The sequence below is a fragment of the Temnothorax longispinosus genome, chromosome 12, assembly GCF_030848805.1.
Source record: "Temnothorax longispinosus isolate EJ_2023e chromosome 12, Tlon_JGU_v1, whole genome shotgun sequence".
NCBI lineage: Eukaryota > Metazoa > Arthropoda > Insecta > Hymenoptera > Formicidae > Temnothorax > Temnothorax longispinosus.
The window spans coordinates 1,706,133-1,726,893 of NC_092369.1; the positions used below are offsets into that span (position 1 = coordinate 1,706,133).

General features: G+C 36.7%; 1 protein-coding gene across 6 annotated transcripts; it reads left to right on the forward strand.

The window, feature by feature from the left end:
• The first annotated feature begins 1,208 nt into the window (after positions 1-1,208).
• Dop (microtubule-associated serine/threonine (MAST) protein kinase dop) lies at positions 1,209-18,396 on the forward strand. Of its 6 annotated transcripts, none has more exons than XM_071794955.1 (23): positions 1,209-1,912; positions 3,191-3,322; positions 3,625-3,843; positions 3,970-4,049; positions 4,131-4,233; positions 4,562-4,643; positions 4,976-5,078; positions 5,157-5,380; positions 5,520-5,595; positions 5,681-5,911; positions 6,024-6,255; positions 6,331-6,677; positions 6,763-6,935; positions 7,030-7,100; positions 7,180-7,407; positions 7,516-7,743; positions 7,895-8,480; positions 9,322-9,506; positions 9,747-9,967; positions 10,965-11,297; positions 11,578-11,643; positions 11,952-12,441; positions 13,174-18,396. In XM_071794955.1, exons 3-23 carry the CDS (start codon positions 3,666-3,668, stop codon positions 14,049-14,051), a joined length of 5,115 nt encoding a protein of 1,704 aa, XP_071651056.1. In that variant the 5' UTR covers positions 1,209-1,912; positions 3,191-3,322; positions 3,625-3,665; the 3' UTR covers positions 14,052-18,396. The 6 variants fall into 6 exon arrangements, with proteins under 6 accessions (XP_071651056.1, XP_071651059.1, XP_071651058.1 ...); XM_071794958.1 differs by having other exon boundaries at positions 7,895-8,450; XM_071794957.1 differs by having other exon boundaries at positions 6,343-6,677.
• Positions 18,397-20,761: the final 2,365 nt, after the last annotated feature.

Below are 20,761 nucleotides of genomic sequence, written 5' to 3' on the forward strand. Positions count from 1 at the left end.
AGATTTTCAGCTTATTAATACTTTTTACAAGTATTTCATATTTTTGGCACAAATTTTATTTCTATATAATAAATAAAAGCCGCAAAAATTGATTATTATAATAATAAAAAAGGAAAACATGAAATTCAAAAAAGGTACGTAAAACGATAAGAATATAATTTCTATAATTTTCTTACACACATTATTATTTTATCTTATACAAACTATCTTAAATACTATTTAAGAAGTTTCATGGTTTGTATTTTATTGTATCTCATCGTACAAACATTTCTTTGGCGATGTTTCTCTTTCATAAGTTTAAAAATTTCATATTTCAAAAAACACTTTAATTATAATATTAAAACTTGACACAAATACATATCTTAATATTATACGTATAACAAATAAAAAATTCAGAAAGAATAAAAATAAATATATTATACCTGCACAGTTATTTATATTTTGCTACCCGATTTGATAGAATGCTCCAATAGCAGGATGACGCTTTAATGACGTATTATTGACGTTAGAGATATCATTAAAACGTTATTAATGTCATTTGACGTCGCGTACTTTACTTCCTGAGCGTCCATATTATACAATACACAGCTTTAACCGTAGAATGTGATTAAAAAACGCAAACACAGTTTTAGTTTAGTTTTTCGTCCATACATCTTTATAAAAAAGAGAAGAATTTTAATATACTTTTTAATAAAAATAATCGTAAAAAGTAAAAGTATAAAAAATTGAAAGATGTAATTTTCTCCAAAATGCTAGATCGATACTTTCCCTGCTTTATTTTGTTCTTTTTTGAAATTTTACTCGTTACTTTTTTTTTCAATGTGCGAGTATGCCTATGTAAATTTCATTTCGCGTACAGAAAATACAATACAGAGCGGTATTTACAAACCGATATTCTATATTTGTGAGATCGCCTTTTAAGTACTTTTTAAGTTGAGACTTATTAAGATCCGCAATCGCTTTGCATTTCAACTGCGAACCTATATATACGGTATATTTGAAGACATGAAGACATTATTGAGACAATCTCGAATATGAAATCAGGCTACGAATATCATTTGTAAGATCGAGAGAAATGGATTTGGGATACTCCGGCTTCGCAAGGTGCAAAATGGCGAGAGGTCTCGCCATTCACACACACACACTCACATATACGCGCGCGCCCAGTGCGCGCGCACACACACACACACACACACACACACCTCAAAAGCAGGCTCGCCGGGGGCGCGAGCGCGTGACGGTGACGGCGCGCATGTTGTGCAAACGTCTATTCCATGGTCTATTCCGCGCATGGTGTGTGCGTCGTGCGATGCGATGGTGTGTGCGCGGCGCGCGCGTCCGTCATGAGTCACAGGAGCCCACAGCCCACAGCACAGCACAGCACAGCCCACCCTGGCACACAGTCACCTCTCTCCGGTAGGTCGCGTTCCGTGTTCCGTGATTGAGCCTCCCTCGCACCGACGACAGGCGGAAGTGGGACTGTAGTCCCCGGGAGCACGTGGGAAGATCGCTCTCTCGCATCCCCGGGAGGCTCGCTGGCGCCGTTGCCGTCGCCACCGCCGCTGCTGCCGCTGGAGAAGATGGCTCTGGCGGCCGGTAATCGCGTCCCATCGCTCGTCGCCGCCGTCGCGTGCATCTAGTGTTGTGCAGTGTTGTGCGTGCGTGCACTGCGTGCTTCCCTCCTCCCGTACTTTCTGCCACCCCTGTCACCTTCGCACACCTCCTCCGCGCGCGCGGTCCTCCTCAGGTGTTTGGCTGGCCCGCTCTCGTCGTTGCTCGTCTTCTTCGTGTGGTGGTTTCCTACCACCGTTTCGCTTGCAATGTGTCCTTGCAAGGTTCCTTGGAGAACGTCGATCCCAGGACGGGGCTCCGTAATGATCGTAGCTCTCAGGGATTCTCGAGGGCGTTAAAGGTAGGGTGAAAGACCGAATTACTGACATATTCAGTAACATTGTTCATTCAGTAACATTTGATTTTATACATATACCTATATATATATTATACAAGCGCTGATACTTTATCTTTTAAAAATATTTTCTTCTGATTACTTTAATTGTAAACTTTAAAAATAAAATGAGAAAGTTTAAATAAAATTGATTTTTAATTTTTAATTAATATAATAATGATCAAGTTCAATTGTACCTAATACTGGTAACCTAAATCTCATTGTTCCTAACCCTTAACGTGAAGTGTATACGTGGGTCTACGGCGTCCGAGCCAAAGTGATATCTGCTCGTAACTCCAAAACTTGCAAGTCTATTAGAAGATATTAAATAAACGATGTTTATCAAAATGACTATAAAATCGTCAACTACAATGTAGACAGATGTTTCATGAATTTTTTCACATTTTTTGAAATACTTTAAGGTAGGGAAAAATAGCGTTGAATGTGACAGACCCATGTATACACTTAGAAGGTACCGAAAAAACGTATACACTTTAAGGGCTAATTCTGGCAACCAGATAAACACATTACTGGCAGTTTTTCTATCCAAATTTTTTATTCCCACTTGCTGCCAATCAAAGGTTGGCACAACGGAGAAAATATTTGTTTCACCCAGGGGCCCTATTCTCGAATCGTTTTCATGAAACTCGCATGCGAAATTCAATACTTTTCAAATAGAAAGTCGCATACGAAAATCATTAGGGCAGGCTCGAGAATACGGTCCCAGATAGTTTTATGTTGAGATAATAGAATACAAGATAGAATACAGTATTATGTTCATTTTGTGATTGATGTCCATAATACTGTTGACAGTATTAGGAGAAACACGAAAAAGTGAACATATCACTGGCATGAATAATTATATTATAAAAATTAATAATTTATTCCATATATATATTTTTTTTTCTTTAATTTCAACATTATTTTATCAGAAAAATGCCTTACCGTGAGACTTACTGTTCAAATTTTGCCTATAATCTTTGCAGCTACTTACATCTACTCTACTAATAAAAATGGACGTAACTCAGCAAAAAAATGAGTTTCTCGGACTTCAAGTTTTTTTTTAATTAGTGGATTGGCTTTTAGTTTCAATTTATTGTTATAATAATTATTAGATTTGTTAAAAATTCTATTAAAAATTAATAAATTAATATATAAGATATAGTTTTCATATTTTAAAAAGTATTTTAATTTTGATTGACAGTAATATGGACACTGTCAGTAACTTGGTCTTTCACCCTACAGGAGAGAAAAACAGAGAGAAAGAGAGAGAGAGAGAGAGAGAGAGAGGGACAGAGGATCGAAAGTTGCCCGCGGTTACACGTGGATGTTTTGTATCCGTTTGACTTCCCCTTTTCACACTAAGCATTTCGAAAGGTGAGTTGTGCAAATACAATTACATATCCAGTCACCTACTTGTGTCTTTTGTGCCTCGTAAAGTTTCCTTTTGTCGGAAGATTGTTGCCGGTGATATAAATGTCATTGTTAGATCTCTTTCTACTAGTTGTACGTTCCTGTACTTTTTGCTTTTCAAAGTAAACATGTATACAGGTTTGTAGAGGAAGAGACATAAGTCACAGGAAATATATAATAAAAACAAACTGATCTATTTGAAATATCTATCAGAAATGTCTTATATTATTGTAACTGTTGTGGCTACAATGTCTATTTATTTTCAGTTACCTTACTATTACCGAGTAAAAGCCCGACGAGCGAAACCATGGATCAGACAAGAAACAGATCAAGCAGGCCGCGATTGCGGTCTCACGGTAACTCTGCTAGGGTGCTTGTGTTCGATCAAAACGAAGTTGAAGAAACTGCCAATAACGTGGAAGCAGAAGTGCACAAAAGTCCGGTACCACCAAAATTGGAAAGCAAAGAAGCTCCAGTTCGGCCTGGTTAATAAGATTTTCTTTCATATTAATTTGCATTATCTGAACCTTGTTGTTTCTTGCTATTCGTATGAAATAATCTATCTTGTTGAGTTATGCGATACATGTTACATCAAAATTATATGATTTTAGTTAGCGGAGAGTTATCAAATCTAGTTCGCATGAGAAATTCTGCGATAGGAAAGTCAGCGCCTTCTCTGTCAGTTCATGTGGTTAGTATGTTTCAATCGACAAGCATGATAATATTAACTTATTTGTGCGTATATTTGGCAATAACATTCATTTTTTTCCAGCGTGATTTCAACATTTCTCGTCGCGCTGCTAAAGCGGCCCATCGCAAGTCTCTCATCTCAACCACGTCACCTACCTTACCACGTTGCCATTCACCTTTGTCAGGTATGTAATTTTTATATCTTTCTAATCATCTTTATCTTTAGGAATGTTACGTCTTTTCATCAAGTACTTCTGAAAATACAGGGATGCCTTTATAACAATAATTAAACGTACACACAATGCATTTAATTTTGTTAGACTTAGAACATATTGAAATATTTCTGTATCCTGTCACCTAGTATCCTCGATAAATTAGATCTTAAAAGAATTCTATCGTAGCATAAATTTCATTTATAATTAGCGGAGAGATTTTTTTATCGTTTACTGATTTACTTAATTATTCAATGATGTAGTAGATTAATTTTTTCTACTGCTTGTTTCCCAAATATAGCATTCGTCCCGATAGTAGGCAGTCCTCTAGAGAGCCCTAGGATGTCATCCAGTCCACACTTTGCTTTTGCTCCAATTAAAAGGTACCTACTTTACATTTATACCGTTTGTCCTAGGACATTTAAATTAGTCCGATCTGATTGCTCAAGGAGGTAAGATGACGTCGTTGAAAAAGTGCTATATCTTCCGCGTGTTATGTAAATAGAAAAGAAAAATGGTGAGACAAAAACTGCACTGTGCAAAGTTTGTGAAAAGAAGCGAAAGCATGATAAAGAAATGCTTGTAAGTTTTAACGTGATACGAGCATCAAAACTTCAAGAAATGCTTTAATGTCTTTTTATGATTTATTAATTTAAATAAGATTCTTGAAAAGAGAGAGGGATTTTTAAACGCATATTATATTATGACATTCAAGAATTGGCGGAGGTGCTACAGGAACTGGCGATGGCAGAAGATGGTCAGTTGCTAGTTTACCGTCCAGTGGCTACGGAACAACACCTGGTTCCAGTAATGTTTCGGTAGATCGATTAATATGCGTTGAATACCTTCTGTCCGCGCTAACCACGATTTATAATTTGTCATTTGTATTCCGCTAGTCACAATATTCGAGCCAAGAACGTTTGCATCAACTGCCAAATGTTCCCACCAAGGACGAGCTACGCATGTTATCTTGCCATTTCTCCAAGCCCGGGACACCATGCTCCTCCCATCCAGGTTTCCCAGGTTCTAGCATATCTAGTATTCCGGGTAGCGCGTCTCTCAGCCTTGAAGAAGAAGGCCGTCGATCGCCGTTACATCGTCCACGTTCCCGAAGTTTGAGGTATTGCGTATAAACGATTGCGTATGCGATCTATTAAAATTTCTTTACCGGCTGCTACTCAACAGTTTTTAATTGATCGATGTTAAATCACGATTATTATACTGACAAATATATTGATTTATAATTTTTGCAATTGCAGCAGTCCAAGTCGATCACCTGTTCTTGACAGCGAAATTGTTATGATGAACACTTTATATAAAGAAAGATTTCCAAAGGTATTATCGATTAATTTTGTGTTTATTGTCAAAGAATGTTTATTAAAATAGCCGATTATGTCAACCGTGACAATTACATTTTCAGGCAACGCAACAGATGGAAGAACGACTGACCAATTTTATTAATGAAAACAAAGAGATAGATGAATATGAGGTAGTGGCTAACATGACGCAAGATTCATTACCAATTTTACGCTTTGTACATCATCAAGTAATCGAAATGGCCAGAGACTGCTTGCAAAAATCTCAGGAAAAATTAATTACAACGAGATACTTTTACGAGATGAGCGAGAATCTGGAACATCTATTAATGGAGGTACGTGTATATATATATATATATATATATATATATATATATATATATATATATATATATGAACTGTGACTTTTTGTCGAGACATATAATGATTATTGCAATTCTTTTGCAGACAAAAGATAAGTCTTTAGAGGCAGCAACGAGATTAACAGGACTTATAAAGAAGCTACTATTAGTTATATCGCGTCCAGCTCGTCTATTAGAGTGCTTGGAATTCGATCCTGAGGAATTTTATCATTTACTCGAACAAGCAGAAGGCCAAGCTAAAGTAAATGCGGGAATAAAAGCCGATATTCCTCAATATATCATTACAAAACTGTCCTTAAATAGAGATCCTATATCCGGTATATATTTTTAATTTTCTAAATCGACGCAATATATTCCTAAACAAATTTATTATTTAATTTTCTCATACGCAGAACTTGCTGTAGAGTTGCAGGAAGACTTGAATAAATTGGAGGATTCAGCGAGTTCTAGCGATAGTAATCTGCAAGTGACATCGAGTCCAAATAAAGACGATGACAAATCTCAGCGTATTCCGTGCGAAAGTGATTACGAGGTATTGAAACTTATTAGCAATGGCGCATATGGCGCTGTGTATTTGGTCAAGGAGAAGACCACCCGGCAGAGATTCGCCTTGAAGAAAATCAACAAGAATAATTTAATGCTACGAAATCAAGTGGAACAAGTGTTTGCTGAAAGAGATATAATGAGCTTCACGGATAATCCATTTGTAGTCTCTATGTACTGTAGTTTCGAAACCAAGGTATGCGTGTCACGCTTCATTTTTATTGCGGATTTTATAATACGATGTATATCATTAATCATTAACAATTGCTTATCCTTTTCAGAAACATTTGTGCTTGGTAATGGAATACGTAGAGGGAGGAGATTGTGCGAATCTTTTAAAGAATATAGGTCCACTGCCACCAGACATGGCAAGATTTTATTTCGCAGAGACTGTCTTAGCTGTCGAATATTTACACAGTTACGGCATTGTACATCGAGATTTGAAGCCCGATAAGTAAGATCATATGAAACAGAAAAGAAGAATATGTATTACACAAGTAAACATTAAATACACAAGTAAAATATCGATAATTATTTTTTTTTTATAGTTTACTTATCACTGCCTTGGGACACATCAAGCTTACTGACTTCGGCCTCAGTAAAATGGGTATAATGTCCTGTAAGTATGAAAGCTTTAATTGTAATATAACTAAAAGGGCGAAGTAAAAAATAAATAATTGTCCGCGTTTAATTTCAAGTGGCAACAAATCTTTACGAGGGTTATATCGATCGAGACACACGGCAATTCTCAGACAAGCAAGTGTTCGGCACACCGGAGTACATTGCTCCAGAAGTTATATTGCGCCAGGGTTACGGTAAACCGGTCGACTGGTGGTCTATGGGTATTATATTGTACGAATTTCTAATTGGCTGTGTTCCATTCTTTGGCGAGACACCCGAGGAATTATTTGCTCACACAGTGAACGGTGATTTTTCTTTTTTCGTTTCTAATCTAATCTTTCGGCTTGATACAAGTCGAAATATTCTCTCGCAAACAGTATATTGCATGATAAATAATGAATTTTATTTTCTAGATGATATCGAATGGCCAGACGAGGATGATTGGCCTGTTCAACCTGAGGCGAAGGACATTATAACAGTTCTTTTACATCAGAGCCCTAGGGATCGACTGGGAACTGGTGGGTCACACGAGGTCAAGGAGCATCCATATTTTTATGGAGTAAACTGGAACAGCTTACTTAGACAGAAAGCCGAGTTTGTGCCACAATTAGTTAACGATGAGGATACAAGTTACTTTGATAGTAAGTATCAGAGATATTGCGATACTATTATAATATTTTATTCAATCTGTGAATATTTATACTTAGAGTCTATGCTAAATGATTATAGTAGTGCTATAATTTTCTATTTTATCTGCCATTATTGAAATATATTATCTTTGTAATATTTCAGCTCGTATGGATAGGTATAATCATGATTTAGGCGATGATACAGACGACACCGATGATTCCCCCTTATTCGGATCGTTCTCCTCTTACTCGCCTCAGTCGCGCAAGATTTCACAAACGCGCCCACCTCAGTTCAACTCGGACGTAGAATCGGACGCTTCCAAGAAACAACTGTTCCGCACTGAACTTGAAGGCACGTTCGCGCAATTGTCTCTCGGATCGACTGCGTCGTCGATGGCGCCGCTATCCAAACTGACCGATTCACAATCCGCACAATTATTTGAGAAACATCGACCGCCCTCCTCGTTAATAAATAATAGTTCTTGCGCCGAGAATCAAAACAGAATCGACAAGCTCAACGCTACGTCGTCATCCTTCGTGACTCCCGGCGCTACGATCTCATCGGGCAACGAGCCGCAACTGTCAGCCGTTAAAAGTACCCAGGCGGAAAGAACGTCGATTAATCTGAGTACACCCGATTCCTCGCAAACCGAGTCCGATGACATTAGTCCTCAGATCCAGAGAAAGCGGCACACGCATTCCCGTGACAAGCTGCCCAGGTTCAGTATATCCGTTGATGATGAACACATGTGAGTCATTCATTCACATCCTTGCAACAACACAATTTTCTCTCTCTTTTCTCTTTTTAACTTAGTTTTTACTCTTAACTCTCATATACATTTCCAATTTTTGTATAATTTGAGTTTATATACAAATAATGTATAATTAATTAGAGAATACTATTATAGTTTTTATTTTACAATATTAACGTGTATCTTGTCTAATAATCAACGTAGCTGCAATGTGTACATTTAATAAATCTCTAATTCATTTTATCAATTAGATAATCGTATCTAATAATTATAAAATCTAATATTTTTACTCTCAGATCAGGTCTTCCACACACATCCTCACAGTAATATAATTATATTTCTCTTTTTTCTTTCTAGTTTAATTTCTTAACTCTCACACGTATACGCTTCTAATTTCTATATTAATTTATACACTTTACTTTATAGTTTTTATTTTATAACATTGATGTGTAATTTATATAGTAATCGACAGCCATTTGCATTTAATAGGTATATATAAAATTCATTTCATAATTAAATAATTAAGCTCAATTATAAAACTGTAATTTTTTTGTAAGATCAGATCTTCCACAATCTCACACTAATATAATTATTTTTTTTTACGTTTAATTTTTTTAACTCTTGTATATTTCTTATACTCTCTAACTCTTGTATATATTTCTAACTTCTATATATATTGATTTAACACTTTAAGTTGTGTATTTTATTTTACAATTCTTATTTTATAACACTGATATGTAATTTACATAGACATAGTCATTTGCATTTTTGATATCTATGATATATTTAATGATTAGATAATGAAGTATTCGGTATTTATAAAATCGTATTTTTTTAGATTGGACCTCGCAGCGGCAAATAAGGACGCAATGGAGGAGAGCAAGCACAATTCCAGCACTGACTCCTTCGAGTCTTTCAGCGCCATATCTGTGTTACCATCCGCCCGGCAGAAATCTCGATCCGTCATAAAATCAGCCTCGACCAGTGGATTGTCGTTAGTGATCCCGACCAGCGACTTTGCCTGTATGTATTTCTCAAGAATATACAATCGAGAAAAATAGTCTCTAACATAGAGGCTGAACTGCACTTGCACTTGCATGCTTCTTCTCCTCTAGTAACCGATTGACCAGCTGAAAGTGAGACTTGTAAAGGCAGAAGCTTGTTGCAAGTTTTACGCGCTATGTCTGGATCGGATAGCATTTTTACTCTTCAATGAAGCGGTTTAAAATTCGTTTATTTCTCATTTGAAATATGTATCTTTAGATGACGCGCCGCTGAATGTTCAACCTATCGAGTCGCCTGGTGGATCGTCGACCGCGTCTTCAAGGGATACTTCTCCCTGTCGCGAGCTGAGTCCTCTTGTGACTAGTCTGAAACCGCCCATTATCATTCGTCGAGGACCATGCGGCTTTGGCTTTACCGTACACACCATCAGAGTTTACTACGGCGACAGTGATTTCTACACTATGCATCATTTAGTAATGGCACGTATAAAAATAACTTATCTTAATTATTCTAATTATTCTAAGAATGCTAATCACAGCATACTTCTCAAACTACCAGTATTTTTTATATACTAACTCTAAAATTATCGTTTCTACCTGAATTTGATGGAAATTCTCTCATTATATCTCACTTTTAGAATTCCTTATTTAAAGATATGTCAGTTCCGCATTGTTTCTTTTCAACATACTTCTGAATTTGTTAAAAATTTTAAATTTATTATTTTTATTTTTTATTCCATATTAATTTTTATCTGTTATCCGAGTGTTATTATTATTATAGCATACACTCTATTTTGTACTCCGTTCTATTCATTTCTATCTGTCATATTTAATTTTTATTATACGTTATAATTAGTAATTAGATGAAGTACCTTACAAATAGATTCGAATCTGTTGGCATAATTTCAAATTCTCTACGATTACTTCGAAAAATAAAAGTAATACTTTCAAGGAGACTCGAATCTTGATGTAATGGGTTTGAACCTTTTATAAGTACCTCGGAAAACAAAAGTGTTAAATCTTTATACATTACATTCTTTAAACTAACAATTCCATTCGAGTACTATTTGTAAAAGACTCGATTCTTTACAACAGAAACTACTTGTACGTATATTTCGAATTCTGCAGGTACTTTTTCTAAAATTTGAAATTAATTAGTTGGAATCAAATACTTCGCAAGTACAATACTCGTAGCTCGAATCTTAAAAAATGAAACTTGAATATTGAATTTAACTCTGATTTTCAAGTGCACATTGAACTTAATGCCATCCCTAGTTGTGTATATAACAGTATATAACATTTTAAATTCTGTGTTCTATTTTTACTTGTTACCTTGCGTTTTATCTTTAAATTTTGCGCGTTTTATTTCACTGTGTCGAGGAACAACTTTGCTTCTTCTCTCTAAAATATTAATTTAATTCCAATATTTAATTCCTAATAATTCCTAATTTAATTTTATATAAATCACTTTCTATAGGAGGTTGAACAATCCAGTCCTGCATTTGAAGCTGGTTTAAGACCCGGCGACCTGATAACGCACATAAACGGCGAGCCGGTGCAGGGCCTGTATCACACCCAGGTCTTGCAGCTGATGCTAAGTGGCGGTGATCACGTAACGTTACGCAGCACACCACTGGAGAATACCAGCATCAAGACTGGCGGTAGGAGGCGTGATCTTGCGCAGAGTAAACTGGCGCGCCGGACGCTGCACAAGCAACGGAAGCAAAAGCGGGATCACTCAGACAAGAAGCGGAAGACGTCCCTTTTTAAAAGAATAAGTTCCAAACGGGCGAGCGTAGAGATGCAGCAGGTACACTGGGAAATTTTGCTTGTACCATTGACTATGAATTATGTATTTCGTGACATCTGTATACTTCAACTGTACTCTATACTAGATTACTAATCACGATGTCCCGTTGTGCGATGCATCTAATGTTGATTTGTCAATTTTGCACAGCGAGACGTGCAGAAGAATTACGTTATTCTTTTACACGCTATTGCAAAGAAAAAAAAGAAAACTGAAGAAACTTTAAAGCACCAGTATATACGCGATTACACACTGATTACGTTAAGTGCATTTTCTTTTGCAGCCGTTAACTATCAGTTGTCCATTGTCAGCACCCATTTTGTCCAGCGACAGCAAACCTCCACTTATGGTATGATTTCTTATACATTCGCTCATCTTTCCCGTCGATCTCCATCGATGTTGTTTCTGTTCGCTGCGCCGTTCTGTTGACAACATTGTATTTCTTATGCGATTACACGGCTTTTGAATGCTATTCCACACTCTGCAAATAATTATTGCGTTCAAGAATCTTTATACAACACCCACGATTGCCAGTTGTTAACAATACATAAAGTTGTCCTATTATATCGGATTGACTCGTTTCACAAAACGAGATGTTCCATGAACAAAAGAGTACTCGTACTTTCGCACTGATGAATTTTGTCAAAAATTTTGCAGATGGCCGCAGGAATTTGCTCGCCCTCGATGGTCACGCCTAGCCGATCGTTTCAGTCGTTTACGCGTTCGCAAGAGGCGTCACCGTACTTCACGGCGTGTTCAAAATCTGTCTGCAGCCCGTCCCCGCCGACGAATCGCGCCAGCACAGACTCTTATCATTCTGCCGGGAACTCGAGTTCGTGCTCGAGTCCGAACTCCTCGTCCCCAGGTTCGAATACGTCCGCGGGCAATTTGTCGGGCATCTCGAACCAATCGCATTATCAGCGGCCGAGCACTCTTCACGGTCTCAAGCACAAGCTGCATACGGCCGCGAAGAACATCCATTCTCCGAATCGCAGAAAGTCCGTGGGCCACATACCGCTGTCGCCGTTGGCTAGGACACCGAGTCCGTCGCCGATCCCCGCCAGTCCGACGAGAAGCCCAAGCCCCCTGGCGTTTCCCACGGGCCATCAACCTGGTAGTTCCAACACTACGCAATCGTATAGTCCAGGTATAAAAAAAATTCAATTATATAATTTAACATTTTGATTGTCGCAGCGATTACGCGTGCAAATTACGCTTTTCCGTAAATATTTAAGTTTTTATTTGGTCACCTAATAGCATTTTCTATCGGTAGTCTTGATTTAAAAACAAACGGAGAAAGATTAAATAAATAATTTATAAATTATAAAATAAATTATTGTAAGGGAAGCCAAATAGCATCAAGATTTTTTCTTTGAAGTACTTTACTAACATCATGTCTTCTGACCTTTGTTTCTTTTTCTTGAGAAGTATTGTATCGATTTTTATAAATTTTTTATCCTTAGAAGAGCTTAGACTGTGATTTAATTGTGAAATTTCAAGAAATTTTAATTTTATCAAAAGTTACGAGCAGAGTTACAAAATCATTTTTTTTTCCAAGCGTTATTAAAATTCAAAAAGAAAACTTATTTAGGAGAAAAGCATCAAGTAGTCAAAATGTAGCTATAATTATGAGGAAAAGAATAAAACAGAAGAATCAAATATATTAACTCAGTGATGAAAAAGAAAAACATATCTAATAGTTTTGTTTTCGCCTGCATTCTCCTTAAATGAAAAATAAAGTCGTCAGCTATATGAAAGTTTTGAAAATATATTATAAGTCAAAATATTAATAAAAAGTTTATAACGTATGTAGATCAACGATTTCTTTGTAATATTTGTAATATTGTTGAGTAATGTTTTAATGATTTTGTGATACTAGGGGCATGTTTATCGACGCCGAACAATCAGAAGAAGGGATACGGTCGTCCGAAATCTGCGGAGCCGGGCTCGCCACTGCTCCGACGAGCGCTCAGCCCCGATCGGCTCCATCCACGCTCGGCGGAGAACAAGACATCGATATCGCCGCTGGCGAACACTGTGGTCAAAGTAACACCACGTGTAACCATTGCACAGCCGTCCCATAACAGCAGCGATACCTGTTCGGACGAATCCAACGACAGTTTCAAGGAGGCCAACGAGAGCGCGAAGGGCGAGAAAAAAGTGCCAAGTGAACAGAAAGCGGACTACTCCAAATTGACTCATGGTATATCTATCAATTTAGGAAACGTAGGCATGTCGAATTCCTGTGGTAGCACGCAACTGCCGCGAATAGCCGAGGAGAAGGACTCGCCAACGGGCACCAAGAACGACGATTACTCGTCGTCGAAGGAGATCGGCGCGGAGAAAAGCGACAAGCAACAGCCGACGTGCGGTAACAATCAGTCCGGGAACGCAGAAAAAGGCCAGAGCGATGAGTGTCAAGCTACCAGCGGCAGCAAAGTATTGCTGCACAACGAGAAAGAAGATACGGCCGTTCAAGTTGGTGTTCCGCAAGCAAGTGTGCAGCAAGCGATCAGTGTCACAAGTATACAGAAAAATCTGGATCAGAGACATTGTCAAACCGGCGAGAGATCTGTCATGGCGTCGACGTTGCACAAAGTGCTTGTCGCCGAGCAGAAAAACACCAGCAAGGGTAATGTGGAAGCTCACCAAGAGATTAAAAAGACATCAAAAAAACACAAGTTTGACTCCGGCGACGGCGCCCATTCAGGCATGCACGAGGGCAATGCAGGGTTGGGGAGAGATAAGAAGAACTAATTAATTTCATGCTTTTTTCAAGTAAATTCTTGAGGCGGCATCGGTTTCCTCTATACAACGGAGGGGTTTGAATTACCTGTGTATTAATCAAACGTGAAATAAGAAAAAAGTTGTCCCTTGCAGAATTCAAATAACTTTCTCGAATAGAATGCTGACGATCCATATGAGAGACAAGAGACTAATCAAAAAGAAAAGGAAGAAAAAAAGGGGAAAAAGGAGAAAGGATCACAGATTTTGAATTTATATAGCTTTATGGAACTTCTATATTCAAACTTATAGGCTTCCGTCAAATGAATACCTGAAAAAGCGATCAAGATACTTATATATATTTCCGAGAAAAAGGTTTTAATCTATTTCCGTAAAATATAATGTTTGTCAGGTACAAGACATACTGCAAATCTTAAAACGAATTTACACAGATGAAAAATAGATTATTTTAACTGTCAAAACGCAAAAACTCAAAGTTACTAACTCGAAAATCACAAAATATTGAAGTTGCTCTAACAGTGAGACGATTGGAGTGATTTTATGCTTCGGGCTACAGTATTTACACGATCTCATTTACATTTATATCTAAATAATATTAGCACGTATGCACACGTACGCGCTCACACACACACACACGTACGCGCGCACACACACGTACGCGCGCGCGCGCGCGCGCACGCACGCACGCACACACACACACACACACACACACACACACACACACACACACACACACACACACACACACAAAATATCAATATAGTATTCAATGGCTCGCATACAATATCCCATGTACGCGAAATAGTTTTTATAGGGTATTTATTTTTGAAGAAAGGGTGGAAAAAAGCAAAGAGAATCTATGATACTATTTTGTTGCGATGGTTTATGTATACAAGATGATTCCGTTACGTACAATTGTGAAATTACAACGCAGTAATATAATTGTGACAAAAAATTAAGAAACTAAACGCGATTTTCATCTAAATTATTCAATACATTTTATTCGTTGATTGTACTGAAGTTGATTGCACTGAATGCAAACAAAATATTTATACTTCTTTACTCGACGGGATATTTTTCTTTTATTTAGCATATTCAATTACATGTACGCAAAAGAGAAAACTTTTGTTTCTTAATTTTTTTCTCCATGAGTACTTGTGTCGTCGCGAGATGAAGAGATACAATTGGTGCTCATACATTTTCATAACTCAGGTATCCTGTCACTGCTTAATCAATACTTTTCCTATAGTGGTCAAAAAGTATATACACGTAATATAGATACTGACACAGCAAAATCAAATGCTTATCGTCGCGGAAGCATCTTGCATACTTGTAAATTACAGAGACAGCAGAGATATCTGAGAGATTGGAGCTCGATGTGCACCGCAATGCATTGAAATTTTAGTATTAGTCACTCTTTATTAATTTATTGTACATTAGTCGCAATACTGTACATTAGTCGCAATACATTTTAGTTGATAGAGCATTATCACTGAAATATTTAGCGCCAGCACACGTTTTTATTGTAATTGATTAACCTTCGAATTCATCTTTGCTCGTTGTTACATCAACGAAAAGTCGATAAATGGAAGTATGCTTCAGATCTTTGCTAATAAACAAGCTTTATCTCTGCCATAGGTACAACTCGTTCATACTACACGGCGATTTGATACTTGTAACTTTGTCGTAATTTCGTCAGCACGATAGTGTCCAATTAGCTAAGAATTAATCGTTTATTTCACGAATATAATAATAACGCGCGCTAACATTCGTGAAATTGTCAGATTTTCTAATGAGTTATATGATTAATATGAATTTATGTTTATCGCAGATTTTATCAATAATAATACATTATTATTAAGATTATATTGTTGGCGTATTAATGGCGATACATTGATTAGTGATTAATAATAAATAAATTATAATTAATTAATAGATTGATAGATATTAATAATATTAATGATTAATAGATATTGATGACTGATAGATATTAATGATTAATAGATATTAATAGATTCTATTAATGATTGTCACTAACGATTAACGGCATCACAAATTCTATTTATTAATAGAGTGAATTGATACTTTAAGAAGAGTCCGATTATTGTCGTAGAATTTGAAGGCGGCTTAATTTGGCCTGAGATAATGCCATTTTACTCCGTAGCCCGTCCAGTTATACGAATGTTAGCGCCCACATCACGTAACACTGCTCATAGCGATAAAGTTTACTCTAAATGTCCATGTTGCTCATTAGTTGAATAAAATGCGATACGATAATTTACCACGCGAAATAAAATTAAGCTTCTAGATGTAAGGATGTTTAAAGTAAAATTTGTGCTCGCTAAGCTGGGTAATTCGTATATAGAATCTTGAAGAGCGCGAACGACTCTCAAGCGCGGGATTCGTGATATTCGTTTTCTATTGTTGAAATTATTTCTAAATTTTCATAGTTTGATGTATACGTATATGTGCTTGTATGTTCAAGTTTCGCGTTTGCTATTTATGTATTTAAATCTTTAATTCTGTTATAAAATGAAATCGCGCAAATTCACAATTTCTCTTTCCCATTTTGTATATTTCGAGATCGGCTTATTCAGCATATTCAACGAATCTCCTTGTGTTTCATTTTTCACGATAACGGTACGAATCGAGTTGATGAAGCCACTACGGCGTAACTACGCGCTAGAGCGACAGTTAACATTAAGCTAAACGAGAAGTGATGCTAACTTTAATTAGTTTGTGCACGTTCGCGAACGTTGCGGCGTCGTGCATGGTTCTCATTATACATATAAGATTTCGCGTCTCCGTCTTGTTTGTACATTTTTGCACATTGTACACGTTACTGAATCACTGATATTAACACGTTGATGTCCGTTATGTGTCTAGCTAAGACTTAAAATTATTATCGTAAGCTTTCGCGATTTACGAAGCAACTAAGTTTCCTGAATGCACCGTGCGAGCCATATGTATTACGATAAGAGAAATAAGCGGAACGAGAATTTTCTTTCTTGACCTCGAAGTTGACGATTCGTAAATCCCAGTGAAATTATTATTTTATATTGCTAAACATTTCTTTTAATTCACTGTTGGTCGGGTCATTTCCGTTTATTGCAAATTCACTGTGTTTGAAAAATTGTTAATTTTCATGTAATATAATTAATGTTTCTTTCTGGATTTTACATGATTTGTTAATGTGTATGTCAAGAAGAACGGGGGGGGGGGGGGTCATGACTAATTGACGCGTCGCTACAAATTTAAGGGTGGAAATATTTATTCGACCTAAATAAATAATTTTATTGTCCCCGTAATGTAATGAAGGCGATATTAGGCGATTTTTTCGGGGCGACGCGATCAATTATAATCGAGAAATTAAGTCCTAAAGACTATGAAGGAAATGCTGGATGTTTCCGTGTAAGTCTCGCGTATAGTGCGGAGTAGCTGATATCGTTCACATAGGCTGTCGTAGTTATATAGCGTGTATGTTATTATTATTATTATATATCATAAAACGCAGCATTATTGTTGTTTCCGTTTGATTTGCGTAGAAAGGGGAGAGGCGCAGGAGGGGTTTCATTTTCATTATCGTTACGCGCCGCTTAGATATGTAAGCGACACCGCTAATTGCTATGAGATAAGGTGAAGAAGAGAGTGACTTCGACTTTTAATATTGTATGTGAATTCCTTCTCGTAAAAGCCAATCGTAGAGATTAAGGATGGAACGTGTCGCATGTCGGTACAGATCCTTGCGAACGGAACGAGCGATTTCGTTGCAAATGCGCGTATATGCGATGGTGCATGCAAGTTTAATCTGTAATCCGTCGCGAAATTCTCTTCGAATGAATTGTGACGCGCGGAAAATCGAGTCTGTGGCCGCTTCGTCGGGATCGCGGAGAATTCCGACGCTGATAATCGCAACATTCGCGGGACAATGCTAACGATTTTACAGTTTTATTTCAAATATGACTTGAACAGGTGACGATCGCGGACTTGCTTTCGCGTACTTTCGCATTGGGAGCTCCTCGGGATCGTTCCGTTAGCTTCTATCTACGCCCGTTGCGATGGATCATGGACGGCGAGAAGGAAGCGCTAGAGCGAGCAAGTGGATTGTCCGAAGCGTTACTTCTTTCTTCTCTTTACCGTCTTTACACATTTGCAGTCTTTATTCAGAGAAATTGCTCGATTATTATCTTCCTGCGTTTGCTTGCGTTTGGCAGCTCGGCGGTCGAAGAAACGCCGGCTACATTTGCGCGCATACGTTTTCTGTTTGTATTGTCGTCGAGAGCAAGCGGACAGATTGTACTAAAGTGTGATTGTAAGATTCGAATTTGTATAAATGCCAATGATTTATCGTCTCGAACCTGCCATTGTTTAATTCATCCACCTAATTTACACGTTATTATCGAGATAGCCAAATCAAGAATAAATTTTGAAAATGTCTGCTACAAATTTTGTCGATAGAAGACCAGCAAGCAAAAATATAACAGAATCTGCTAACAGAATATAATGGCAGATTGACTGCAAAAACTGACAAGCAGAATCTGCCTTTTTGCAACTATTTAAATGATGTATTCCATTTAAATGGTTACAATATGAGAGATACAAGATTTTCTGTTCGGTTTCAGCAAACAATTCACTGATTATATTTAAGACTTAGTGCAATTCTGTAACTCGTTATGCCGTCGTTATGAGCTATAACGACAATTGCGCAGCTTTTTTACCATATAAAATATCTGCGCAACGATAGTCGATACCTCATAACGAGTTACAGAATTGCACTACTCTGGGCTCTTTTCGCCATCATGTGAGGTCGTAAAAAGAAATTTGCATCAAATAACACTTTAGATTACTTCGATCAGCACACTTTAAAAATGCTTTGAGAACTATCGCTTTTCCTTAATAGTTAATAAACAGTTGTAAAATGAATGTAATACGAAGGCTTTTTTACGGCTGTTTATTAACTGTCAAGGGAAAAGGATATATAGTTCTCGAAGTATTTTTGAAGTATGCTGAAATGATCTGAAGTTTGTTTAGTTATTTTATTCAAATAACTTTTTATTTGGAAATGGTACGCAAGAATTCTCAGCGTGTCATTTCTCACCTCTGACGTCACAATCTCGTATGATGACGGAAACAGCCTAGGAGCATTAAAAAAAGTTTAAAAAAGTCGCTAAGTGTATGCGCCAGTATAAAAAACTATTGAAAAATCTGCAGCCGTATACAAAATTATTTTAACATATCCAATCAAAAATATAAACTAAATGTATTTCAATATAAATTGTGCTAATTTCCATAAAAAGAATATTTAATTAGGTTAATCATAAGTACTGTTTAACATTTCAGAATTTTAAAAATATTTTTCAAAAAAAATGTTGAAATCGGATAATTGAACCAAATAAAAAGAAAAAGAACATAAAAAAAAATTGGCAATAAAAGAATCGACGCGGTTATTAGTGCGTAATGTCATAATAAGACAGATATATTTTCATATTACAAGTTTCCGGACGTTTCGGCTCTTCTTCGAGCCATCCTCAAGCCATCATCAGCACTATTTATGTTGAAATGGACAATTATTTTATATTTTTGATTGGTTATTAAAACAATTTTGTACAACAGATTTTTCTCAACAGTTTTTCATTCTGAGGTGCACAGTTGCATGGCGACTTTTTTTATCTTTTTTATAAAAAGGTAATTTTTTAGTGTATATTATAATTCCACAGTGTGTCTCGCGTTCTGCGATTTCGTTACACGTGAACTTGTCGCGAAACACTACCGCGTTTCTTGATTTTGATAATAAGTAGTATGCGCAATCGTAATGAGCGCAAGTATTATTGTGTTATGTTATATATACCTATCTATGCAAGTGCAACAAACTAATCTAATCCACTCTTAAAGAAGGTATGTAAAAGATTGAATTGCCGTTTTTCCGCTTTCCGATGCTGATTGGTTCTCTCGCTTGGTTCAATATTCGTACTACGAGAGTAATGCCCGATCTACAATAGCTGTAGTAAGCTGTAGTAAGCCACAAGATGTAAGAAATTGACCAATCACAGTCGATTATTCTCCTCACATTCGCCTGTAATTGGTCAATTTCTTACGGCTTGAGGCTTACTACAGCTTACTACAGCTATTGTAGATCGGGGATAACTGTCAGCGCAGAATCATGTTTGTCATTTTGACAATTCATAGGCCAGTATTCATAGTCGGATCTTATATTTAAGATCGTCTTAAGTACGATTTTAAGATGTTATGAACCAATCACAGAGCCGTATTAGCATCTTAAGATATTACTTATTAAGACGATCTTGAAATAAGATCCGACTATGAATACCAGCCATAGTGACAGTAGGTTATTATAATTGATTTTATTCAAGTTATCTTGATGCGTGATGTCAAATAAATGTAAAGATTAAATTTGATACATGTTATTAAAAATACATAATAGTCGAGAATAAATGGCTTTGTAGTGTCTACAGTAAATGTTAAATTTAAATTTTATCAGCTATGAGTTTGTAACGTAGATACTGATGTAGATTAATTGTATTAGGTATCAGAAAAAAATTTCATAGCAATATTCAGCAGCCTATAGGTATCTATATTATCACACAGCATAATTCCATTTTAAAGCCGCGATTGAATTGACAAGGTTTTTTCTTTTTCTTGCTAATAAATCTGCAAGATAAGAGCATGAAATACGAAGCAATAGGCTCGTTTATGAAAAATTT